Raw genomic sequence first — 27828 nt, forward strand, 5'->3', positions numbered from 1 at the left:
GTGGCTCAGCCTGTAATCCCATGCTTTGGGAGGCTGAGATGAGTGGATTGCCTGAGCCCGAGGCAATGCCGAGACCTGTCTCGGCAACTTGGTGAGACCTCATCTCTACAATAAATCAAAAAAATTAGCCGGTAGCTCGTGTCTGTAGTTCCGGTTACTTGGAAGGCTGAGGCAGAAGTATCGCCGGAGCCCAGCAGGTCAAGGCTGCAGAGGCTGGGAGCGTGCCACTGCACTCCAGTCTGGGCGACAGAGTTAGACTCCAACTAAAAAAAGAAATTTATTTATTTGTTTATTTACTTATTTTGAGTAGGAGTCTCACTCTGTCACCCATGCCGGAGTGCAGTGGCACGCTCACGGCCACAGCAGCCTCGACCTGCTAGGCGCTGTTGATGAGTCTGCCTCAGCCTTTCAAGTAGCTGGAACTACAGGCATATGCCACCACACCCAGCTAATTTATCTTGATTTATTGTAGAAACGAGGTCTTAACCAAGTTGCCCATGCTGGTCTCGAACCTTGGGCGCAGGCAACTCTCTCAGCCCAGTCTCCCAAATTTCTGGGATTATAAGCTTGAGCCACCATACCTGGCCTCTTTTTAAAAATTTAAATGTTCTACCTCTAGTGTAGCCATGGTGACTGATGTCGCAACCAGCCAATCACAGTTGCTGCCAGTAGAGCTTGTGAACTAAAGTAGAGGGGCAATAATTTACATCATAACAAAGAGTGATAAGGAAACTGTTGGTATTCTTCTAGGACTTGATGACTTTGCCAACATGGAACTGAAAGATGTCACTGAGTTTGAACTCACACCCGAAGGAAGAAAAATTACTAAACTAGATCACATTTTGCTAAATGGAAATAATATAACAATGCTGGTTCCTGAAAAAGAACCTGAAGTATGGATGGGTTTCCCTGACTTAGGCTAGATTCTGTTTTGTCTTACAATGGCAACAAAAAAGAACATTTTTTGTTAACCTTTTAATGTTTAGATTCTATAAAGTTAAGTTTCCTGTTAAACGGAAATGCTTTGGAGATGCATATCCATTTTGTAAGTTAATCATGACTATCTCGGAAAAAGAAAAGAGTTTCTCTTGGAAGACCGAAGATACCAAATTCTAATACATAAATTTATACTAACATTTTATAATCTGACATTGAATTATTCAAAGGGACTTATAAACTCATATTGAATTTTACAGAGTATACTCAAATTGGTAAAATATTCAAATCTACGCTATCATCTATCAATTACTTTATAAATTCTCAGTAGAAATGAAAAATCATGATTTACCAGGCTTCAAAGGCAAAATTCTTATTGAGTCTTTGAATATGATATGAATTAAGTTTTCAAATGTAAGGTAAACTTTCTAAGACTCCCTTATACAAGCCACATAAATAATTAAAATTAAGGGGTTTTCAAGGTATTCAAATACAAAGGTCAATGAATCCTGTCTAGTCATATTTAAGGAAATAATTCCATTCCCCAAAGAGTAGTTAGTGAGTACAAGAAAATAATTCAGGAAGAAAAGAAAGTGTTTCAACTCTACTTATTTAACTAGGAAGGTGAACAAAAACAAGGTGGCAATTTAAAAGCAACGTAGTAGTAAAGCAAGTGTAAGTAATGCTATCCCTCCACCTTACATAGCCAGGGAAAAGGAACACATTTCTATAAAAGTTATAGAGCTGTCAAGGGGACACCAAACACTACCTTCTTAGGGCTGTTATGTTTTATCTATAAAGCTTGGATACTGTGTTACTATGGTGATTTAATACTATGTTTTAAAGGGGGATTATATGATTAATTTTAACAAGGTTGAGAACTGAAGATATGTGAGAAACAGGATTCTAGCTCAGATAATTAAAGTGATTGGGGAGAAAAGTGGGCCTCAATGGGGGAGGGGAAACCCTGTTTTATTAAAATATTTAAAGCAACAGGTCTGGATGATTCTAAGTTACAAATAAGGTCTTGGCTTTGTGAAGTACTATTATGTGAACATACAAAATATGATTGTTCACTATTTTAATTTAGGGTTTGTTTTCACTTCTAGAATGTTTAAAATAAATACTCATTTTAAGTATCATTCTAGAAGGTAGGGATACTGATAGAACTGGATAAAAAGAAAACATCCAGGATCTCTAGGAAAAGGAAAACAGAATGAACACACCTGACTTGTGAATTGGGTGTCATTAATTTCCCATCTTTTCACTCCCATTAAAAATGCTGGAAATGTTTTTAGCTACACAGTAGGCTCAAAGAAAGAATTACTTGGTTCAAATTCCAACTAAATTGCTTACTAAATGGGCCTTAATGTTACAAGTTACTTAAACCTCTAAGCATCTCAGTTTCTTTACCTGGAATAACAATGAGAAACTACCACCCAAATTTAAGGATGTTTTAGAAAATAAGTGGTATGTACATTTAGTATAAAGGCTAGTCCATAATAGCAATAATTAATAACCAACAGTGAAAACTAAAATTCACATTAAAATCATGAATTTGCTCAGAATATTCTTGACTGACTTGCTTTACAATGCTTGTGAGTGGAAGAAGTCTGCTTTCTTTGTCTGTTGCATTTTTTTTTCAGTAAAGAGTAGTTCTCTGAGTGATTGATGTTTTCATTAAATTGAAAAATACTCTTTTTGGGGTGCCACAGTTCCTTTTAAAAAGGAGGTATTTATTGTCAATTGTCTCACCTTTTAAATTCCTGGTAGGGTGAAGTACAAGACATCAAAAGCCCAAAACCAGTAGACTCTAAAATAGTTTTTCTTTTTTTCTTTCTTTTTTGAGTTGGAGTCTCACTATGTCGCCCAGGCTGGAGGGCAGTGGCACACTCACAGCCACCCCAGCATTGACCTGCTGGGTTCTGGCAATCCTTCTGCCTCAGCCTTCCAAGTAGCTGAAACTACAGGTACGCGCTACCATGCCCGGCTAATTTTTTTATTTATTGTAGAGACAAGGTCTCACCAAGTTGCCAGGGCTTGTCTCGAACCCACGGGCTCAGGCAATCCACTCGTCTTGACCTCCCAAGGTGCTGGGATTACAGGCTGAGCCACTGAGCCTGGCCTAAAATAGTTTTTCACTGACAATTTCCTATAAATTAAAAGTCTGGCAAGACCAGTCAAACAGAGGTTAACTTGAAGGCTTCTGAATCTCCAAGAAATTTATCATACACTCTCTATTTGCTGAAGGAGTCCATGGGAGAATTCATTATTTCTCCATAAAAACAACTTTAGAGAAAAGGTCTGCTTCCTTAAAGGCTGCGGTTTTTGCATTTACTTCTAGTATTAGCATCCATAATTTCCACAAGAATCAGAGATTTCATGATGAGGGAAGCTAGGGAAAACCTTGTTTTACAGATGGAAAAACTGAGGCTTAGGGTTTACTTTTGGTTTGTTTTCCAAAGTAATCAGAACAAAAAAATCCAAAGGCAACTTGTGGTTCTAAGTCCTTTCCTTTCCGTCATTGCACTAAACACAATGAAAACCTTCCCTGAGAATCTTTTGACTTACTTTACTGAACTAAAGTATGTGAGGAATTCTGATACTGTCTTAGCAAACAAACTATATATTTCACTAAGATAGAGAAAGCTAATTTGAGTATCTCCAGAAATAAACCCAGGAGACCAGGGCCAAGATCAGCCTTAGCTGTTCTTCCTGTGCCTGGTGAATAAGGAAAACAAGGGAGAAAAGCAATATTCACACCACAGATTTGAGCCTTCATATTGCCTTTTAAACGCCTATTAGCCATTCATGGTTTCTCCAAGCAGCATTCTGCATAACCTTGAAGTTATTTACAGGTCCAGTGTGTAAATGGCATGAAACATGTGGATGGAAAGTTTGATTCCAGTCTTCCAGAGAGAAATGAAATTTTACATGTGAGCCTCACTTTAAGTTTATAAAAGAACCAAGATGAAGTTGATATATCCAAAAAGGAGTCATTTTAACACTGCCTAGTTCTATCATACTCTCTTAACATTACCTAACTTGCCCCCTAATCAAGGACAGAACCAGTTTCTCAGAGGTAGCTATTGATAATTGTTTTTACAATTCCTCCCCAACTTGTTTTGTACTAATTAGCTTTTCTATTCCAAGCACTTACCTAAACCAAGTTTACCTAATCAGTCCTTTGAGACACAGACATACCTCATCACCGTGGCTACAATCATGTAACTAACCCACCCATCTGCCTGCTGTCTATCACCTGACATCAGTACCTGTGCTTACCTGTCCCCTTCATGAAGATGTGAAACAGACCACCACCCAATCACCTTAACAACCTGCTTCCATCAAAGGGAAGGTTTAAAAGCATTCAACCTCAAGCTGTCATTTGTCATGGCTTTGTTAAGCTCTGGTCTGGCCATGTGGTTCTTTGAGCGATGGCCACCATGTTTTCCTAAGTTTTGGTCCTCTCCTCTCCCCTACCTTGGAGAAATGAATCTCCACCACCTCCCCATTTACTTTCTAAATACTATATTTCTCAATCTAACTTCTGTGCAACTCTTCACATCTTTCACGTGGTACCAGATTGCAGACCCCTGCCCCACACCAGATTTGTCCTAACATTTTGGAAGTCCCCTGGGATTTTGACCAAATAGTTTAGTTATCCATTTTGCAAATTGACTTACAACTATGCTGAGCACTGTAACAAGTGCTGGTATACAACACTGAACAATACAATATTCTTGTAGAGCTTAGTCTACAAGACTAGTTGGAGAGGAATAATAAACAAGTATACCACAAAATACACAGCTTGTGATATATTATTACAAAACCAAAGAAGAAACAAAGATGGAAGAAAAAGCAAGAGAAGGAAAGGCTATACTGAGAAAACCTGGTCAGAGTCAATTTCCCAGGGATGGCAACAATATTGACCTAAAGGATGAGATGGAGCAGCCACTCAAGGAGCTGGAGACTAGGTATTTCAAGCAGAGAAAAGAGCTGTATAAAGATTCAGGGGGCCGGAAAGAGCTAGGCATGATTAAGGAACTAAAAAGACACGAGTACTGCTAAAGCACAGGAGATGAAGAGGAAAGTGGCATCACATGAAGTCGCTAGATAAAGCAAGCACCAGATCATGCAGAGTCCCATAGAGCATGATAAAAAATTGGAATCTTTTCTTCTTCTTTTTTTTGGGGGGGGGGGCAATGGAATGCTATTGAATGGTTTTAATCAAGAGAAAAACATGGTCTGGCTCACACTTTCAAAAATGTGATCTGACTTATATGGAGAGCAGTTTGAAAGGAGGCAGAAGTAGGAGCAGAGAAAAAACCAGGAGCTACTGTAGTAGTCAGGTGAGATTGGATGGTGGCTTAACACATCTGGAGAGAGTAGAGATGAAGAGTGGTGGATACTTCAAGCTATAGCTAGTAGGTATAAATGCAGATGGACTAAGAATTAGGGGGGCAAAAAGGCAGAATATTATCATTTGATAACAGGAAAGACTAACAAGTTTGAAGGGAGATCCAAGAGTTCTATTTGGGGCTGGATGGAGTGGCTCATGCCTATAATCGTAGCACTTTGGGAGCCCGAGGTGAGAGGATTGCCTGAGACCAGCCTGGGTAAATTGGTGAGACCTCATCTCTACAATAAATCAAAAAATCAGTCAAGCACGGTGGCATATGCCTGTAGTTTCAGCTACTTGGAAGGCTGAGACGGAAGGATCACCTGAACCCAGTAGGTCAAGGCTGCGGTGGCCGGGACTGTGCCACTGCACTTCAGCCTGGGCGACAGAGTGAGACTGACTCAAAAAAAAAAAAAGTTCCATTTGGGATATGTTAAGTCTAAGAAGCCTATAAAACATCTAAATAGAAATGTCAAGTATGAGTTTAGCATATTAATTAGGAAAAGTCTGGATTAGAGTTAAAAATTTGGAAGTCACCTATATACATACAGTATTTAACACTATGGTAAAGACTGAGATCACTTAAGGAAGGAATTCAGAAAAACAAAAGATGATCAAAGACTAATTTATAGAAATACCAATTTACAGGATGAGTGGAGAAGATACCAAAAAAACAAAGGGGAACAACCAGGAAGAACAATCTAGAGAGAGTGGTCAATTGTATCCATGCATTAAGATGAGGAGAGAAAAAAATGTCTATTGAATTTAGCAATATAGAGGTTTTAGATGACCTTGAAAAAAACACTCTAGTTGAATGACAGAAGTAGAAGACAGGCTGGAGATGGCTGAGGAATAAATTGAAGTGTGTAGATAACTCTTCCAAAAAATAGAGAATCAGACAGTAATTGAGTAGGAATGAAAAGGCAAAGGTGGGTGTTATTTTTAGGATGGAAGAACACCAGAACTCATTTTTAAGTTGTTGGGAATGATTCAACAGAGGCAGAGATTTATGACGCAGGACAGAGAAGAGGAAACATGAAAGCCTAAACCTTATATCAGAATCCCAGATATGTTACTCACTGGTTATATGAGCATAGACAAGCTACTATACATCTCTGATCTCATCTGTAAAATCAGAATAATCATTTTGCAGAGTATTTTTGAGGATTAAAAATAACATATAAAAGGTAACTAGCATATAGTAGGTATACAACAAAAATGATAATTATTACTGTTATTACTGTTATGCAGTTATACAGTTCAAGAGAAGAAACAAACATTTTGTCACCCTCTATTTATTATAACTTACTAAAAATTATCTGATGTGCCATCTACTGCAAAGTGCCATTTCTCCTTTCCTTCAGTACACATGGGGTGTTGAGCAATAATCAAGCTTTCTCAAACCACCACATTTCTCAACCTTTAATTCCTTGAGCCTCAAAGCTTCCTTTCATAAACACACCTCACATCTGCCTAAGCCTCAAGTTTCTCACCTCCCCTACTCAAAGATCCAAGTGGCAAGAATGAAACTGGCCCAAAATGTCTGGGAACAAAGATTCAAGTGGTGACAAAGACACTGACCCAAAATGTAAGTGATACACTTTGAGATATAGGCAAACGTCTACCTGCTTGAGAAACTCATCAGATGATTCTAAGAGGGAACACAGAACTGTCCACTCCCTCATCTACATGAGCCTGATGAAGTTAATGAAAGTTATAACTGTAGAATTTATAAGTATCAAGATTAGAAGGAACAGCAGAGATCTAATCCAATTCCCTCATTTTATCAATGAAGAAATGAAGACCATCGGGGGTGAAGTCACTTGCCTCACAGCACAAAGAAAATCAGTGGTAAAGCCAAAATTAATATCTAGATCACCTGATGGGTATACCCAATGCTCTGTCTAATAAGGCCCAACTGCTTCATCAAATCTAACACTGCAGAAAATAATCATGGTGCACAGCTAACCTATAGTTGAAGCTAAACCAAGATACTAAAATGGGCCAAATGGATTCAGGTATGGAAAGCAGAACAGGGAGAATGTATAGGGTAGCAGTCTGAAAAGATGCTAGCATGCTAACCATGTTGTCTATGAGGGTTTCGTTTTCTTCAGTTATCTGAATTTTCTACTTCTCTACAATAAATATATATCAGTTTTGAAATACATTTAAAAGTTTGTCAGGTTACTTTATTTATGCTATGATGGAGCTTATGGAGGCAATATAGTACAACAGAAAAATTATGATGGAATTGGAGGTCAGACACGTGATTTTAAAATCAGCTCTGACACTTACTAGAGTGGGACACTGGGCAAGTTATTGAACCTGTCTGAGACTGTTTCCTCATGTGAGGCTTGAGGATAATGTTTGCCTAGCAAATGTATAAACTTTTAGTACAGGAAAAGTACACAGCACAATGCCCAGCACATAACACATTACATAATAAAATGTAAGTAGCAGGTTGGGCACCGTGGCTCACAACTGTAATCCCAGCACTTTGGGAGGCAGAGGTGAGAAGATTGCCTGAGACCATGGGTTTGAGACCAGTCTGGGCAACTTGGTAAGACCTCATCTCTGCAATAAATCAAAAAATTAGCTGGGCATGGTGGCATGCACCTGTAGTTTCTGCTACTTGGAAGGCTGAGGTGGAAGATCACCCAATCCCAGTAGGTACACTGCACTCCAGCCTGGGCATCAGAGTGAGACTCCAACTCAAAAATAAAAATTAAAAAAAAAAAAAATGTAAGTAGCATTTGAGCCACATATGCATCTGTGGTTGCATCTTGAACCATTAAATGACATCTCTGCCCCTGAAAAGATTGTCATTTCATTTCAGGATCCTGTCATTTGTGTGTTGCTATAATTTACAGGGCAATTGAATGGGAGCTGGTTTTCTGAGTTCTGAAAGAGGATAAGCACAAGCATGGAAGGTAATAATAGCTTTTCTGTCAACCAATGTATCTCTTGAGTGCTTTGACTAACTAAAACTAGTTGTCAGCTATCAAGTGTAAGCAAGTAGCGAACATAATATGGAATGGTACAAGTCTTTTTTTTTTTTTAAGAAACTGCTTTCATCAATAGTAATGAAAACTCTTTCAGAGTTATATATGAAGCTCAGCACTGACACTTCATTACTTCCCTCCACCAAAAGCTTCGAATACAGTATAGGGTAGAAATAACTTTGGTTTGGAAATAAGAGTATCTGTTCTTCTCCCAGCTCTGTAATTATATAGTTGTGACTATAAGCAAGTCATTTCACCCCCATGGATCCTGCTTTCTCATCTATAAAATGGGAGGTTTGAACCAGATGAATTTCTGTTTAAAAATTCTGTGGTCTTGTTCCCACACATTGTCAAGGCCTCCTGTGGCCAGAGCCCAAGCTCACACAGTACACGTCACCCTCTCCCCAGCGGGCTCCATCTGCTCTGGCTGAACAATTTCTAGACTCACTCAGGGTTTCTCCTCTGCTTTGCTCTTCAGTGCATCTGGGGTGTTAGGCTCTCTCTTCTACTTACCCACTTCTTGCCGACCTGGCAGACTCAACACAAATCTCCCTCAACATAAAAAGTTTTCTAGGACCATTTCAGTCTTCTCTAACCTCACTATCTTTGGGATAGATATTGATTAACACGTCTTTGTAGTACATCCTGGTCTAGACTGGGAAATACATGGAGGGCAGAGCTCCCAGTGTGAGAACATTTCCATATTGTGACCCAACATAATGCTACACATCCTGAACCTTTCTTTGCTCTTTTGGGAAAAAGATATGACCACCACCTATCTCCTAGAGCTGCTGGGAAGAACAAAGGAGGCACTAATATGACAATGTTCTGCACTCTGGCTAGAATCAATTAGGAGATCAAATACTAATTTTCTTCCTCTCCTCCCTTTCTATATATTTGGTGGCTGGTCTTCCCTGCAAGGTGGTCTACTGAAAAACACATTTATTTGGGAGATGAAAATCCCGGTTGCGTTAGAAGCCTAAGAGGACCTTGGGCAAGTCTCAATTGCTCTGTTGCTTAGATTTTTTTTCAAATGAAGATTATGACACTTGTTCTTATCTCTTATGATAGAAGAATAAAATGAGATAATACATGAGAATGCACATTCTTTTGAAAAGTTACTAGCATTATTATTTTTCATATGTCCTAGTTTCAGAAAGAAAAATCTTAAAACAACATGAGACAGCAAGATGTCAATGTTAACAGGTGATTTGATGATGACTGAAAATCCCACTCTTGATATAGACTAGAAATGTCAGAAAGTTTTATTATTGTTCCTTGGGGTAGAAAAGCACAGACACTGAAAATATTAGGAAGCTTTCTTTTTTGAAGGCAATCACCTGGGGCATTACTTGTTTCCCAGGCTGGCATATTTTCTAAGTCAAACAACATCATAAACACACCGGGGTGGCGGGGGGGTGCTTTGCGTGTCTCAGAATTGGGCATATCTATTTGACAGTGCTAACTGCAAACTAATTTTTAAAATTGTGACATCAAAACCTTTGTCTTTATTGTAAATTAATTTCATTATTATTATTTCTTTTTCATTAAAGCATGTCAAGATTAAAGGAGGGAAGACCAAAAGAAAAATACAGTTCCCAAAATACAGTGGGGTTTTTTTTGTATCAATAAAAGTTATCAACACCAATAGGGTATGTAATATAATACAACATAAGAACCCATTATACATAGAAAGGAATAAAATATATCCATAAAGAAACATTTCTGTCCAAAAATCAATCTGTTAAAAAAAAAATGAGGACCAGGATTAAGGAAGGGTAATCTGAAGAGAAACATTTTGAAAGAAAATTATTTTTCTAATAACAACATAAAGGCATCAGACTTTTTTTTTTTTTTGAATTGGAGTCTTACTCTGTCGCTCAGACTGGAGTGCAGTGGCACACTCCCGGCCACCGCAGTCTCAACCTGTTGGGCTCTGGCGAGCCTTCCACCTAACCCTTCCAAGTGGTCGGAACTACAGGTGCGCGCTACCACACCCAGCTAGTTTTTGATTTATTGTAGAGATGAGGTTTTGCCAAGTTGCCCGGACAGGTCTCGAACCCGCGGGCTCAGGCAATCCACTCGCCTTGGCCTCCCAAAGTGCTGGGATTACAGGCTGAGCCACCGAGTCCAGCTGCATCAGACATTATTGGTGACAAAAAAGGTCTTAGAATTATCACTTAGGAGTCTGCTTTTCTTCTACTTCAGAATGTAATCATGCAGCTAGGTAGGTAAGTGGAAGTTTGTGTGTGTTATAAATCACAAAAAGTGTGTGTGTGCATGTACACATGTGTACCCACATATGTACAAATGTGCTGGGAGGGGTGGAGAATTTATCTCTGTGCATGTCTTCTAATATTAGTTTATAGAGTCAATTAAAAAACACCTATCCAAAACAGATCACCATTCTAGCAAGAAGTCATGTAAAAATAAAATCTTATTTTTCTTTGCTAAATACCTTTAAAAACACATTTAAAAAACATATTATTTTGTATAAATATGTCCTTGCCATAATTTGTAATATACTTTATAAGTGACTGGAGGAGATTTCATGCATCACTAATTCATACATATAAATGTGAAGTTTGCATTAAGTAACTCTAAACAAAATCCTACTTCCTTGTAATTTTTAGAAGGAATAGGCTAACGAAGAGACAAGAGGACTCTCATTACAAGACTGACCCTCTTAGAATTAAGGCTATTCTGTTTTGAGCATGAACCTTCTACTAAAACATTCCTGGTACCAGGATTTTAAAAGGTCCTAGTCTGGAAATACTATAATGGTTGATTGGCTTAAAAAATAACATGTTAGAAGCAGAGAGCGCAGTGATTAGAAGTGGCTGGCAACATTCCAGAGTTGCTTTTTAGTACTCTTTTTAAACTCCTTTGGCTACCAGTTCTCATCTGACACCATTTTTAGGTTTATGCCAAATAAACCAGGACACTGGCATTACACAGTGTAGAAAATATCCAAGCAGCATACTGTACACATACACTTGAAATCACTAAACTCTTTCAAGTCCTGCCTTGCATGGTCACATTAAAATACATGTAGAACTTTCCTGAAGATGAGCACATTTTATAACTTTCTTAGAACATATTATGATAATTGTCACAATGGTATTTTCTACAACTTCTCTGTCAATAAAAGTGGAATTCAAGATATAATGTATGTTCAGTTTCATAGTTCAAATTCCTGTTAAGAGAAAATTGAAAGGAGACCACAATCAAATGGGCAGATAAATGACTGCAAAAAATAATGCTTAAACTGTAATCAAAAAGAGTAGACATTCCTTGAAAATAAGATAAAAATGTTTGTTTTGTCAACACAAAGTACAGTTTTATAAAGAAAAAAACCTCTTACAAAATTGTTATTAACCAATGGCTCATTTTTTAAAAATCTTCAGATTATTTTAATTATCTTAGAGTTCTTATAATTTGTACCTCTCCAAGAAACAGTTTATCACGATGTAAATGCTAAGGAAATGTTTACATGGTTTTATACTGATCAGTCTAGAAATCTATAAAAAATGCTGTCTTCCCTAGAGATACCACTCTTAGTCACCTAAATAAAATGTAAAACACTATTTAGCAACATTCCTTATAAATATCTAAATACCTTTAAACAAGATAGGCCTATGCTGACTTAAATTAGAAGCTGAAGTCTAGAAAAACAAATTCTATATAACACTCATAAGGTCATGGAATCATATAAAATTACTTATCTAAGGCAAATATCTTCATATTCAAATAAAAATTAAACAGCACAGGATAAAATACCAACCATTCTTAATCATAGCTTAAGTCTGATAACCAAAATCAAAAATGTAATGCCATACCAAATACATCTCACAAATTAACCAATGCAAAGCTCTAAGCTTTAAAGTGTTTGATAGTATCAATAAAATCCCCAGGAAAACCAAATATTGCAACTCTCCTTGGAACATAGGTGTCTTAAATCATGGTTAAACAGACAGAATGTTAAGAATGGTATGGTTTTTATTTTCTATAGCAAGTTTATTGACACTTTTTTTCTAGTAAAGTTTGAAAATCTGACACTACCTGTCCACATAGAAGGGGAAACAAAACTTGGTCAAAGTCTGTAGAACTTCCTGTGGAGAGAAAGAGAGATAATTTATACATCTAATGGGACCAATAAATCTAACATTAACCACAGCACACAATCTAGCAACTTTATCCTAAAGAAAGAGGAGACACATGAAGAAATATGGGCTTTATCAATTACATGGGAGGAATACCAGGCAGTCAATCATGAGAAATAATAAACATGATCAAACTTCATTAAAAATGAAAAATTAATCAAGAATCACACATGGGCAAGCAGCAGGAGCCATGCAGGAAAGCTCTGAAGGGAGGGAGGCGGTTGGGTTGCTGAGTGTTAACACCCCTCCAGGGACCATCTCCAGCCTGACCATATGGATCAGAGTGAATAACACTGAGCCACATGGGTTTGGCCTGGCAGGGCCGCTGTTGCTGGCACCGTTTTTGCCTGTTACCTAGGAACAGAGGGGGCCGGGATTAGACAACGCTTCCCAACATCAATAGGCCAAATCACAGCAAAATAGAAAGCCAACTTGAGATAATTGTCTCTGAACACTGTCAATTACATTTTTTAGAGTTTAAAACTTCATTCACTTACTTTATGAAGAAGTTGCCACTTCTGGCATAAATTTGTTTTGGAACCAAACTTTATAATTTTAAGTATGTACTATTTTTAGTTAAATATATTTATCATAATTGAACATGCTCACCTGCTTGTAATTTATGAAAGTTTAAAGCTAACTACCAATTTAAATGTCTTTTTTACAAAGATATAGGTACATAAAACCAAGCACATTATTCAGGAGTAGGGTGCAAAAAACAGGGTGACATCGCAAAGATTTATTTATAAAAGACAATCTTCTTACATTAAGGTACATAAGACACAATATACAGTAGTGTGTGACTTTTCCTAAGGGACACATTCATATATACAACATATATAAACATAACCAAACACATATACAAGTAATTGATTATTATTTTCTTCACAGAAGTTTCTTTAGCTTGACTTATGAACTGCAGACTTGGACAGCCCACAGTTGGTGCTTATCATAAGTTCATAGACCAATGTTATAAATTTTAAAAAAGTATTCCTTTCATGCATTTTATTTGCTTTTTAACTATTTTACATCCCAACTTCAAGACAAAATGAAGAACACATTTTCTGGTCACTCAGAAACTGGTTCAAATTAAAACAAACCTGCCCATTGCAAATCCTAGTCCAAGTGATAAATTAAAGATCAGTTTACAAATGTAGCACTTTTCTAACCAATAATAATGAATTATCAATGCTAACTGAATTGATGCTTCTCGCTTCATTTATTTTTAAAACCAGTTCTATCATTCAAGAAATAAACCACATCAATCTAATAACCTACTCAATGAAGCAGAAAGCACATTGACTTGCTCTGCCAGAGCATGTTCTGCCTACATAAGTCAATTGAGCATATCCTATTTTTTAATATCATCTTGGACTGGTATATGTACATCACAACACTGTTAAGGTATGTACTGAAATAGTAAATGAATAGAAAACTAAAAAGTAATAAAGAGTGGATAAAAATACCTCAATATATCTGAAGAGGCATTATTTATACATTAATTTTATGATGTAGCATTCTAACATATATAGTTTTTAAACTAATCATATTTCAGTAAATTGCAATAGGTAATAAAGAATGAGAACAAAGGCAATCTCTCAGAGTATAATGCTATCATGAAAATTATAGAAAAAGAGATATAAAGCATTCATTTTAACATTCACAGTTTTAACTCTAAAATACACTATAATCTACATACACAAAACTCTTATGCTAACACACACACACACACAAATTCTTTACAAATTTCCTTCCACTTTACGTTTCAAATAATACCACAAAGCATTTCTTAACTTCAGTATATGTATCAACTATTCTTTAAAACTCAGTATTATGTGTTCACACATTGCCAATATCAGCTACAAAGACAGTTATCCTTTACCCCTCAAAAGTTACAGGTGCAGAAAGCATTTCTCTACTCTATGCTGGAGTTGTGCTGGCAAAAGGCCTCAAAGATTTTTGAAAGAAAGAACCCCCATGGCTACGAGAAAGCATTGTGCTCTACAGCAGAGTCAAAGGAATCTAATATGCCCAACTTATTACTCGCTACAATATAGAAACTACTTACTACTTTCTAATGTCAAGAGTAATAACCAACCTTGAACTTGTCTGTCAGATAACATAAGAACAAATATCAAAATACCCAATGTAGGCTGAGGGTAACCCACCTCCCACAAGCTTCCCTTTTTACCCAAGAAAGCTAAGAGAAGTCTAAGTAATGGGATAGAGGGAGGGAAAGGGAATATAGGCAAATGTAGGCACATGTTGGTAAATTACATCATGTTTCTTCATGTTTGTGATATTACAAGAGCTTGATATTCCAACTTAAGTCAAACAAGATGGTGGTGTACTATCAAAAAAGAAAATAAAAATGAGCATCTACTCTGTGTTAGGCATATTCACAAATTATCTCAATCAGAACTGAGATACCTACTTTTTAGTTGGGAAGAGGAGGGCAGAAAAAGGAAGGAAAAAACAAACAATGTTCTCTGTAAATAAAAACTGCTGAAATAAACTAATTTGCTTAATACTGATATCTTCTTTACATATAAATATTCAACTAGCTTATCTTTTTTTCCCACAGAAAAATACAATTATTTGAATATGAAAAACACTACTCTCCAAGAGAAAGGTCTTTAAAACCCTGATTTAAATAGATTTTGATCATTATATTCTCTCTAGAACCTGTGTTTCTGGCTAGGGAACTTTCTCTGTAGATGGTAATTTTCTTATTCTCTCCTTCATTTCCCTTGCCTACACAGCTCTTTTAGACAACCCAGCCTCAGTGCAACTTCAACTACTGCCACATAAATCAGATCTTAGAAATGCAGTACAGCTGATAAAATGTAAATGACCTCATTGCTAAGGCAGGGGGTGGGGAGGATTGTGTGCCAGCTCTCCACATCAATTCCCAAGTTTATATTTTCACAAATCTTTTTATGTACAGTTTGATTTTTTAACATTTTAATGAGCAAAAAAAGTGAATCTATAGTAGCCAGTCACCACAGTTAAAGTGCAGGGCATGAACTAGATCCCAGGAGAGAACCAGTCCACCATGTCACCACTGGCTTTAGGACATTCGCCACCTGGTTCCATGTCCCCAGGTTCCAACTCTTTTCATAATCAAAACACTGCTGACATTATAAACCCCAGACGGGTTTTCTAAAATCCCTCCCAATCAATATATCCAACACGTAACTTATTGGAGACAACACTGAGCTCATTGATTAAGGTGAGTTCAGTAGCAAAGTTTTCAAAATAAATGAGACAAGAATACAGCATTCAACCCCTTTGTGTCACCAGACAATTTATGAAATAGGCAATTTCCAAAAAGGCTTTTCTTTCTAACAAAATATATACTTCATGTAGGAAGAAATAAGAGTGGTGGGGGGGCAGGGAGGAAGTGTGGAGGAGAGGCAATTGCACAAACCTTTCAGTTTATTAAATAGCAGATTGCATAGTGTAACAGAAAAGCAACATCAACAAAGCTCTCAGAGTATGAACTAAGATATAAAATAAATACACCTAACGCTAGATATACTTTCAAGTGAAATTCAGAAATGAACTCAAGATTCATCACAGTCCACTTCGAGTTCATTTCACACAATTCAAATTCTCATGTGCTCAGAAGGCTCATTGAGAGAATGTATTCCAATCTGGAGAAAGTAGATTATGTTCTGCTGATACTGAGTCATTTACTTAAGAATCTAGTAAAGTTTTAAATGTGTAATATTATCCATTAGCAAATTCTACCTGGAAGCAAAACTTCAAAGACAAAATTCAATGAAGCTAACTGGGATTATGAATAATGAGAAGGCTAGACCAATTCACAATTCACCCTGAATTTGGAGTACAAGTTGGGGAGAGTAGGAAATCCTGTGACAGCAATCATTTCATATGTCAAATCTTTAGTTTTCATTGAAACTTATAAACAAGAATTCATGTTATTTGGCAGATGAAAACAACTGACAGACACAGACATACACAACTCACAAATAAACACATCAGCAAGATAAAAGGGCAGGCTGACTACAGTGTCCACTGGAGTTAAAGAATGTAGGGAGATGAGGCACATTCTTAATAGTTCAAAGGGGAAAAAAATGTGTGCAGAAAAACATTTAAGTAAAAGAAAGAGATGGCTTAAATAAACAAATTTACTTTAAAATATGTAAAGCCACAATTAGCCTCTTTGTGGCATGGTGAAAGTTGATATAGCAGTTGATAAAAGAATGAAGGAGGGAAAGTAAGGCAAGACAGTGGGAGAACGCTTCCTGGGTTTCTTATATCTAATTTATTTATTCATTTAAAAAAGTAGGTATGTGATGAAAACATCAGTGGAACTCAAATTCCTAAAATACTCCCTGTCTAACATGTTTAATTTTGTTTTAATAGCATGAGGGAAATACTGACCTTCTAAGTCCTGCAGTTGAGAGCAGTGCCACTGACTTGAAAGAAAAACCTTTGATTGATGATCTTAAAATTCAAGTTGAAAGTTAAAAACAGAACACACACAAAATCCAAACATACAAAAAAGCTAACAAAATTTCTACTTTAAGTCATTTCAAGGTAAAATCAGGGGTTCCGAGTGATAAAATAACAAAGGTTTTAAATGCTTGAGATTAAGAAGGGTAAAGCAGTTGTTCTTGGAAGCTTAATTAGCACCAAGTTCAAGTATGTTGATCAGAAGTTTCCCAAATGTGAACACAGGAAATAAAATTTTTCTCCTTCACTCCAAGTGTCAAACTAAATCCAAGATCTATACTATAATTACAACCAAATTTTTACTTTTTTCCAATGAGAAAAAGAAGTCTTGAATAAAGGATTTTACAGAAAGGTCTTTCAACACCCAAACATAAAAGCTGGGTCAAATTTCTAAGGCTGCTCAAACACTACAGAGACTGCTTCCTTTCTTTGGTACATTTCAATATTTATCCCTAGCTTACTTTTTATAAACTTTAGTTAATTTTGAGTCATATATATGTTATAATTATGCTAATGTGTAATACCCAATATGCAGAATCAATGTTATAATTCAAATATAAAATTATAATAAAGAAATTTATATGTATCATATATGATACAAACATGTATCATATAAACTTTATGTCTACATCAGTAAGGACACTAAGTGCAGAGGAGGAAGACTTTCAAAAGCAGAAAAGTCACCTCTAAAACTACTTTTAGGTATAAATTTTCATGACATTTGAAGTCCAAAGCAAAAATCTGAATCATATAAAGAATTTTTTAACTTAACAAAATTACTTTTTCTTTGTATCTTTCCCTTTCTTCAAAATCATATAAAACAAAGTTGTCTCACAATCATAATATTATGCAACATTTTCTAGTCCAAGATTTCTTTTTGTTAACTTTAAACTTTACTACAAAGTGGCTGGAAACGAGAGAACTATAATTATAAGGTCCATATTAAATGACAATAATGTTGTTATAACACTTGTTTCAAATACTGTATGTACAAAAGGAACAAATGATTTAGTTATGATATCTTATAATTAACATACAATGGCATCAGTAATGTAATTCCTTAGAATTAGTATTATTCCACTAAAATGTTTTGTCTTGTTCATTTCCTTACGTGTCTTAATTCTTGTTATCTGAACATTTATGTTTTCAAAATTCTTAAAAGGAAAGGGGGAGGGAGGACACAAGTCAGCACACACCCAAGGAATAGAGTCCCAACAGTAAATTGTAAACATGATTTCACTGAAGAAGTAACTTGCCCTCAGGAAGATACTATTAAAAAAGAAAAGAAAAAAAGAGCACTGATAGAAATACTATTTTGTAAGCATATTAAAAGCTGTCAGCTTTTAAATATTTTAAATGCACACAAAAATGTGCACAGATGGGCAACTTTTCTGCTCACAGTAGTCTAGAAAAAAAAATCTTTCATTATTAAGCTCAAAGTCCTTGAATTTTTTAAACTTAATTGTGCCTCTATTTCTTAGAATTCACACCCCAAGGCCAAAGCTTTCCTGCCACCAGTCCTTCAAATCTGACTTGGACATTACACGGGAGGAGGCTCCAAGCCTCCCTGAGGTCTCACTCCTTTTACAACACACGAAAAAGCAGTCGATAATGGGCCCATGCTGAATTCACTGCTCTGTACGTCTCCTCTTGGGACACAAGCCTAGCAGATGTGATAAAAACTGTGTCAGAGAAGTGGCTCTAGTTTGTGCCTTAATGACAACTTAAACCTCTAAACCAATACAACTAAAAGACTAACAGAACTGGCTGTTACCTCTCTCTCCTGCCAATCTTCGAACATCTCTGAACTAAATTAGCACCTCTACCCACAACTTCCCCTGCCATCCCACAAAATCCATTCTAATTTTAAAAGATAAATGAATTCAGCAAACACATTGGTGGCAGAGATATCTGGGTCCTATGTGTGTGTGTCCTATAATTAAACCCTAACACATATTTCATGTAGTTTATATTTTCTCAAGGTATGACTGAGCATTCAGATTCTTAAATGACTGCCTGGTAAATTCCCTCTGATCACTACTCCAGTAACCATATTAACACATACAACTGGCAGACTTATGGTTTCCAAAAAGTACCTAAAGGTCTACAAATTATTTTTAAATATGTTCAAACATAAGAAAGAAAAGTAATATTCTGAGTTATTAAAACATTCTAATTATTAAAATTCATACAGGAAAAATATTAAAGCTGTGGGTAGCTATACTTTTAACTTCTAAGAACTCTTTGTCTTACCTAATGATATGGTACCAAAAAATAGATTTAAATGTACTTCTGATAACATTTTCTAAATTCTATAATTCAGCCTTCAGATGATAGGTCTTTTTACCCAGAATCTTGAAAGCCTATTCAGTCACAATTGCATACCCACTTAATCAGCAATCATTGTTCTGGGATGCAGGACTTTGTTGTCAAGACAAGCACCAAAACCTTAAAAAAAATTTTTTCAGAACTGGCATAAGAAAAAAGTGATCTTTGTCAGACAAGGACAAATTTATGCAAATCTTTTATAAACATTCACAAACATTTATTTAGCTTTTGAAATGTTGGCCTCATTTGAGAGCATGAAAATGAGGGGGAAGTAGGAAAACGCAAAGGACAGCTTAGAAGCTGGCACGCTACATAAATATTCAGAAGGAAGATTATAGGATTCATGTTAGGCTGTCTTAGGCTTCTCCAAAGTCCACACAGAATAGCAAAGAACAAAACTAACGAGAAGTACAGCAGATGTTAGACAATGCATCAGCCTCTTTTCCTCTCTCACTTGGCTATACTTGGACGCTTTTATATTTTCTTTCAATATGGTTAGGTCATTCAAGGATTCTCCTATAGACTCTGTATTGTGGCTACAGATCTATAAGCTGAAGGTCTGTCAGCTTTCCAAAAGTTTCCAATGAAAAGGCATTATGCAAATTCTACCTCTCTTACCCTCTTTCAGGGGGGAAAAAAGCCTCCAGTATGCAGTCATTGGAGTATTGGAAGCCCCAGTCTTCATTTCTGTATAGCTGTGTTTGCCTCAGGGCCACGCTGCTTGTTTTGACAGTGGATCCCCCTAGATAGTTGGGATTAGTCGAGCTTGTTTAGATAAACTTGAAATCAAGGCCTTCTCTAGGTAGACAGCTAGATGTAGCTACCGAGTTTCCAGCTGCCTCTTCCTTTCATCCCCAAACAACTGCAGATTCACAGTAGCTATCACAGCCACAGGCTATGTCACATACATAAGTACAAAATTAAAGGCTGCTAAAAGAAGCCTTTGTAAGTCTTAGTGCTAAAATAAGGAATCTGTACTGCTTGGTTTATACAAATTATTCTAGCACTACCAGTATGGAACTGAAATCATCAGTTAACAAGGCATATTAATCAAGGTTCTTAGCATCTTCTGATAGACAGGATCATAGTTTGGTAATATATCTAACCTTCTGCTTATTAGCTTTTATGTAAGAATAGTAGCTTAAAATGCTGAAAAGGAAAAATAGGCTTTTTTAGCCAGTGGCAGGGGATGTTAACACAGTCAACAAACACTGTGAGCAGAATATGAATAACAAAATGTAAATATAAAATCCTCTTTTGAAAGAATTATTTAGCAATTGATTAGACAGGGTTTCACTAATCAGTCATCTTCAATTACAAAACAGTCTCAAATCAACTTTTAGTTTCTACAACTTGCAGGTTCTGATAGAAAGATATAAAGGAGGATTCATGATGAGAAAATATTATGTCAGAACAGACTGATGACACCTCATTACAAACACAGAAGGCAGGTGTTTCAGAAAGTTTTCTAAAATCGAACACTCCAAGATTTTTAATCTTTCATACCTAGAAAAAAATGTATCTTCAGAGGGCCAGCAAAATACAAGCAGAGGAAATACTACTACCCCACACATTTTGTTTTGTATTTCTTGTTCCAACATACAAAGATTCTAGTGTTTACCTGAGGCTTCTGGGATAAACTAAAAACAACAATAGTACTGAAATAGGTTCAAACACTTTCCTGAACTATTCTGAAGTACCATATAATAAATCCTTTTGTCCTCTGTACTGTCAAGTCACACAAGACAGTTTTCAATCAAACAAGTTCACATATCGTCACTGAAAACATGTTATCGCGATTCAACAGGTCACTATTTAAAAAAAAAACTTTAAGATATTCACTATTCGCTATTTAAAAAAAAAACTTTAAGATATTCAAGACATATTGGAAATTACTTCACTGATTCCCTGAATGTCTCACAGGTACTTCAAGCTCAATATGTCTGAAATTCATACTCACATAGGTTCCTGGTACACTGCTGCTTGCTAATCCCATTTGCCCCAGCAAAAAAAGAAAGGATCTCAGACCACCACTAATACTTGCTGGGACACAGATGATCCATTCATGTAACTTATATTCAAATATGTGCCATGGTTGTTGAACTTCAAGATAACCCTGTGAAGAAAAGTTTGATTCCTTAGAATCTTTCCAAGTGTTACTAAGCAAGACAGGGGACAAGAGAGCCCTTGAAATCGAGTACTATATTTCAAAGTACTCTTAGAAAAGAAAAATGATGTGTCTTCCTAAATACAATAACATATATAGTACTAAACAATATGTTAAAGGCCAGGTGTAAGGCAGCGACCAAGCAAGATGTGGTCCCTGCCTGCATGAAGCTTACAATTAACTGGGAAAGCAGATGCCATACAAATGAACACATGAATACCTATTTCAAACTGCCACAGGAGCTATGAAAAAGAGCAGAATGCTCAAGACAAAATGACAGGGTATCAATTTAGACAGAAGGTGCAAGGAGAGCCTCTCAGGAAGTGACATTTTGAGCTCAGACTTGAGGAATAAAAAGGCACCAGGCAAAGACTAGGAGGATGGGAAGGAAGAGGCAACAGTTCATGAGCAAGGGCCACAAAACAAGGGCCCTTGGCACATTCAAAGAACTTAAAAGCAGCCTGGAACATTGGGCCAGATGAGTATGGACAAGTTGGCAGGACCTTATATGCCAATGGAAGTCACTGAAGAATCTGAATCCTTTTACATGCTCCTTGCACAGGACTTTCTAACCCTCCATCTACGCCTAAATCTTTTCGACTCCAAGTGGTCTAAGAAGCTATTCTCAGTGAGCTCTTCACCTCTCCTGAGTTCCCATCCCAATCCAGTCAGCATCACTCCTATCATCAAACTGACTATAACCTCAGAGCCCTATATTTCCACAAGATGGAAAATGATATCAAATCAGCAGCCCATCAGGTCTCTAGGAAGGAAGAGGAGCCTTACACAGGAATCTCAATTAATAATAACCCTGGCAGTAGGGAGAGTGGTTGTGGTCAAAGAGAACAACAAAGGAACTGTAACAAATTTGAACAGGACCACGATAAATCTCTCTCTTCAAGATCTGAAGAAATCTAGTATTTCTTCTGGACTCCCAAAGTCCATTTTCTTGTATACAGAGAAAGCATGTGTGATATTTAATTGCAATAATCTGCTGTGTGTCGTTAAATCTAAGAAGTCATTGATTATAAAACTATTATATTTAAGTACCGCTAGGGGAAAAATGCTGCAAATGAAATGATATACCATTGACTGTAAGATGCATCCCAATTTCAGAAATGTTAAAATATGAAAAAATACACATCTTTGAATCAATGATATATATTTACAGGTCTGTCTTCCCCACTAGAATTAGTTAATAAAGATGGGATTATACCCATTACTAGTATCTAGCAGAGTGCCTGGCACAGAGGAAACATCTAATAAAATGATGATGCTGACAAAAATGACTGGCTGATAGTCTGGAGATTTAGAAGGGAAAAAATAGCAATAACTAAGCACTTACTATTGCCAAGCACTGTGATAACAGCCTACATGCCTTCCTGCTTAATCCCCGTAGGAAAGAGTGAGAACACATGAGCCTTGATCAGAGAATCAAACTTTAAGGTTAACATTTATTCTTGACATAGAAAATGAAAGGAATAGAGAAGACTATTAAAGTTCATACAAATGTACTATTAGTCATTTCCATCAAAGGTTTACCATTTATGTCTAATTTCATTTTTGCCTCATAACATATAATTATAGATATAATTTTAAGTTTCTTCTGATTATGAAACTAATCTATTCAGTCTTTATTTTGTCCCTCATAAATCTATAGTTGTCTTTTCTCTGGGTGGGGAGATTAAGTGATAAGTGGAAAAAGACTGATAAAACAGCAACTGTGTGTCAGGTCTTCTGTTAGAAGTATTACATACACTCAGTGATCCTACCAGTAATCTTATGCAGACATTATCACCCTCTTATAAAAGCTGAGTACAATTAGTTTCAGGTAGACTAGTGGAGTAACTTGCCTAACTCTCTATTCAAAAGAGAAATTCTCAATCTCTATTCCTATTAGATTAGCATTCTGTTTCCACAGTCATAAACACTCGTATATCTTAAGACTTTACAGTAGGAGTCCTCCATGCTGAGCAATGCTAAAGCCCTTCTCCCACCTCACTTCCAATTGCAGCAGTGGAGTAAAAATGTGTGTTGTTCTGTTAAAAGATCTTAGAGTCAGGCAATCTCACATGCCAGTTTGTCCAGACAACCAGGCTATACCCATGATTTCTGTGTAATCATAATGCTCCCTTTCAGTCTCAAAAGTATCCTGGATTGAATGCTATGATCACCAGGGTCTTGGAGAGAGGAAAAACTATGGCTTGTCTGCAGAGTAACAAAAGAATAAATAGCTATTTGCTCTTTTTTTTTTTAGTTGAAGTCTCACTCTGTTGCCCAGGCTGGAGTACAGTGGCACGTTCATGACCACTGTAGCCTTAACCTGCTGGGCTCAGGTGATCCTTCTGCCTTGGCCTCCCAAGTAGCTGCAACTACAGATACACACCACCACGCCCAGCTAATTTTTTATTTATTTATTGTAGAGATGAGGCTTTGCCAAGTTGCCTAGCCTGGTTTCAAACCCGTGGGTTCAGGCAGTCCTCTCCTCTTGGCCTCCCAAAGGCTGGGATTATAGGCATCAGCCACCATGCCCAGCCACTGTTTATTCTTTTGTCCGCCTTGTGGTAGGAAATTGGGGAGTGGTGTTAGAAGAGTTCATTTTAGGCCAGCGGTGGCTCACATCTGTAATCTCAGTACTTTGGGAAGCTGAGGGGACAGGATCCCTTCAGTATAGGAGTTCAAGACCAGTCTGGGCAACATGGTGAGACCGCATCTCTACAAAAAAATTAAAAAATTAGCTGGATGTGGTGGCATGTGGCTACATTCCCAGCTCAGTTACTTGAGAGGCTGAGAGGCAGGAAGATTGCTTGAGCCCAGGCTCAAGCCACTGTATTCCATCCTGAGCAATGGAATAAGACCCCCTGACTCGAAAAAAAAAAAAGTTTGTTTTTTAATCACTTGACTTTTGACTTTAGGCTATATCTACAGTCTAGGAATTAATATAACATCAGACATCACCAATTACATGGAAGCATCAAAGTTTTCTTTTATTTTCTTTATGCTATATCAGAAAATATTTATTGAATGAGACAAATTCAGGTACTATATATACATTATGGTTTCTTCTCCTGTCAATTCTACAAGGTCAGTATTATTTCTTCATTTTATAGATAAGGAAAATGAGGCCAAAAAAGTTTGCCTTTGCTTAAAGTGATATATGCAATGTCAAACCTCATGTAACACAGGGCTACTTGCCTTAACTTTTCCTTGGGCCAAAGGCAGGAGGATTGCTTGAGCCAAAGAAGTTGAGACCAGCCTAGGCAACATAGCAAGACTTCATCTCTACAAAAAATAAAAAAAATTGTACAGGTATGATGGCAACACCTGTAGTCCCAGCTACTCAGGAGGTTGAGGCAGAAGAATCAACTGAGCCTGGAAGGTCGAGGCTATGGTGAACCATGATCATGTCACTGCACCCCAGTCTGGGCAATAGAATGAGACCCCCAACTTAAAAAACAAAAAAATATTAAAGAAGGATGATATTTCTTTTTAAAAAAAAGGGGGGGGGAGACATGAACAGTTAAAAGTGTTTCTAGGTACCATTAAATCTGCTTATTATAAAAGACACATTCTAAAAATTCAAAAATATTTTTCAATTTGCCAGGGATTTAGATCTCCAGAAACGATAAGTATCTGGCAGGTTGGAATGCTGATAAAAATAATGTTCTTGGTCGGGCTCTGTGGCTCAGCCTGTAATCCCAGCACTTTGGGAGGCAGAGGCGAGTGGATTGCCTGAGCCTGTGGGCTCGAGACCAGCCTGGGCAACTTGGCGAGACCTGTCTCTACAATAAATCAAAAATTAGCCGGGCATGGTAGCGCACAACTGTAGTTCCAGCTACTTGGAAGGCTGAGGCAGAAGGATCACTGCAGTCAAGCAGGTCGATGCTACAGTGGCCATGAGTGTGCTACTGCACTCCAGCCTGGGCGACAGAGTGAGACTCCAACTCAAAAAAAAAAAAAGTTCTCAATAATTTGCAGGTTATACTTCCTTGTTTGTCACACCTAGTTGAAATTCTTAGCCCAAACATCACAGTGTGAACACTCTTCAGTCATTTATTATTATGTCAAATACTTGGCCTCTGAATAGCCAGGTATACCACCAGGTCCTAAAGACTTAGACTTGAAGCAGGCAAGAATCTCTGACTTGCTGCCTGGGAAAGGGAGGGGATATGAAAACAAGTATAGAGTGTATTAGATGTTCTGATAGATATATGATCAAGGTAAAAGGAAGGTACTATCAGGTCTACCTGGGGGATGTGAAAGATACCTCAGAGGAGGTGACAGTTGAGCTGCCCACCCCACAGCTTGGGCTTCATGTCATACCACAGTTGAAATCTGAAACTGATCAAAATTACACAGATTGAAATTATGATAGCCAGAGGAATCTCAACTCTACTATACTACACATAAGTATTTTTAAAATGAAAGCTACCATGGTAATACAAAGTACTATAATGCAACCAAAAGGGCTAACTTATAAGGACGGTGGAACCTATTACTATATTTCTGAGGTTTCGAGCATGAGAATCTCAATATATAGATTTCACAACAAGAATAAAATAAAAATTAATTATTTGAAACCCCTTCACCAGCATTTAAAGAGTGTTCATATTTTCAGTACATTTTAGAATGTAAATATTCAGGAACTGTTTGTGATTGTATGTCTTCTTTACATGCCAAAGTACTCTCTCTCACTTTTGTGACTTCTCTAAATTTTGCTCTGAAAAAGGTAGGTTTAAAAAGGTACGGTTGGCCAGGCTCGGTGTCACAGCCTGTTTCCCAGCACTTTGGGAGGCTGAGGTGAGTGGATTGTCTGAGCCCATGGGTTCAAGACCAGCCCAGGCAACTTGGTGAGACCTCATGTCTACAATAAATCAAAAACTAGCCAGGTGTGGTACTGAGTGCCTGTAGCTCCGACTACTTAGAAGGCTGAAGTGGAAGGATCGCTGGAGCCCAGCAAGTGATGCTGGGGTGGCCGTGAGCGTGCCACTGCACTCCAGCCTGGGAGACGGAATGAGACTGCAACTCAAAAAACAAAAAAAGGGGGACAGTTTTCCAGAATTCTTCCTGGGATCCATCTGAAATTCAAAAGGCAGAGGTTATCATACTTAACCCTAACATCTGACAAAACAAAGGCATTAAAACAGGTTTACCCTGCTACCTTAAGTCTACACTCAAGAATAGTTGAGACAATATAGTTATTGGTTATTATTGGGTACCAGGTGTTATTCTAAGCCCTTAACATATTTCAGATCACTACACCTTCACAACAATCCTATGAGGTCTTTACTATGACTATCTCTAATTTACAGGTGAGAAAATTAAATTCTAAAGTGGTATACCCCTGTAAATGGCAGAGCTGGGATTCATATCCAAGCAGTCTGGCTCCAAAGTCCAAGCTCTTAATCACCACTACTCATGCCTTTGCACTCTCCTTTCTGAAATCTTAACTCCTTAGCAATTATGCCTGGGTATCACATTATTCACTGAGCTTCTAATCTAACCTAGCTAATCTAACCAGAGACACAACACTGGCTATAGCCATTCTTACACTTGAAAAGCTCACAGACTAAAAAAGATACAGACATCTAAACAACACAATGTAAGAGTGAACGTTTCAAGTGCTGCCCAAGAGCTGAAGATGGAGTGACTAATTCAGTTAGGGCAAGTTTCACAGAGGGGATACAAGTAGTATGAACAGAAGTATATTGAGATGCGAGTGAGAGGACAAAAAAGAAACAATCTGGCTGGGTGCAGTGGCTCACGCTTATAATCCCAGCACTTTGGGAGGCCTAGATGAGAGGACTGCCTGAGGCCACAGGTTTGAGACCAGCCTGGGCAACTTGGCGAGACCTTGTCTCTACAATAAATCAAAAAATTAGCCAGACGTGGTGGTTCATGCCTGTAGTTCCAGCTACTTGGAAGACTGAGGCAGAAGGATCGCCTGAACCCAGCAGGTCGAGGATGCTGCGGCCATGAGTGTGCCACTGCACTCCAGTCTGGGCAACAGAGTGAGACTCCAACTCAAAAATACAAAAGAAACATTCCAACCAAAAAACAGTGTGAGCAAAAATATACAGGTGGGAAAAAGCAAATCATGTTGAAAAATGGTGAGACATTCTACAACTAGGGTTGTAGAGCAGGAGACAAGGCTAGAGGTTGAATCAAAGTCAGACTGAGATTGGTCTTAAATCCAAATTTAGAAATAGGAATTAATCTTGAAGAACCAAAGAATCATCAAGAATTTTCACTAAAGAGAAATGGTGAGGTTTGACTTAGGTTTTAGAAAGACATCTCTGGCCATCTAATGCAGGGTAGTGATTGCAGAGTCATTAGATTATAGACCAT

At 37.3% G+C, this 27828-nt stretch overlaps 1 protein-coding gene and 1 pseudogene across 1 annotated transcript in view; one reads left to right on the plus strand and one right to left on the minus strand.

The window, feature by feature from the left end:
• The window catches only part of LOC103257447 (DENN domain-containing protein 1A), a gene marked incomplete at its 3' end in the record, with an annotated part of 387709 nt that overhangs the window by 246563 nt on the left and 113318 nt on the right, over positions 1-27828 (minus strand). The window contains exon 3 of the mRNA XM_008055157.1: positions 12403-12452. Within this exon, the coding sequence (XP_008053348.1) occupies positions 12403-12452 (50 nt within the window). The remainder of the gene's footprint in view (positions 1-12402; positions 12453-27828) is intronic.
• On the plus strand, positions 627-923 carry LOC103257446 (annotated as a pseudogene).

Source organism: Carlito syrichta, unplaced genomic scaffold, assembly GCF_000164805.1.
Source record: "Carlito syrichta isolate Samal-C Ts95f unplaced genomic scaffold, Tarsius_syrichta-2.0.1 Scaffold301745, whole genome shotgun sequence".
Lineage (NCBI taxonomy): Eukaryota > Metazoa > Chordata > Mammalia > Primates > Tarsiidae > Carlito > Carlito syrichta.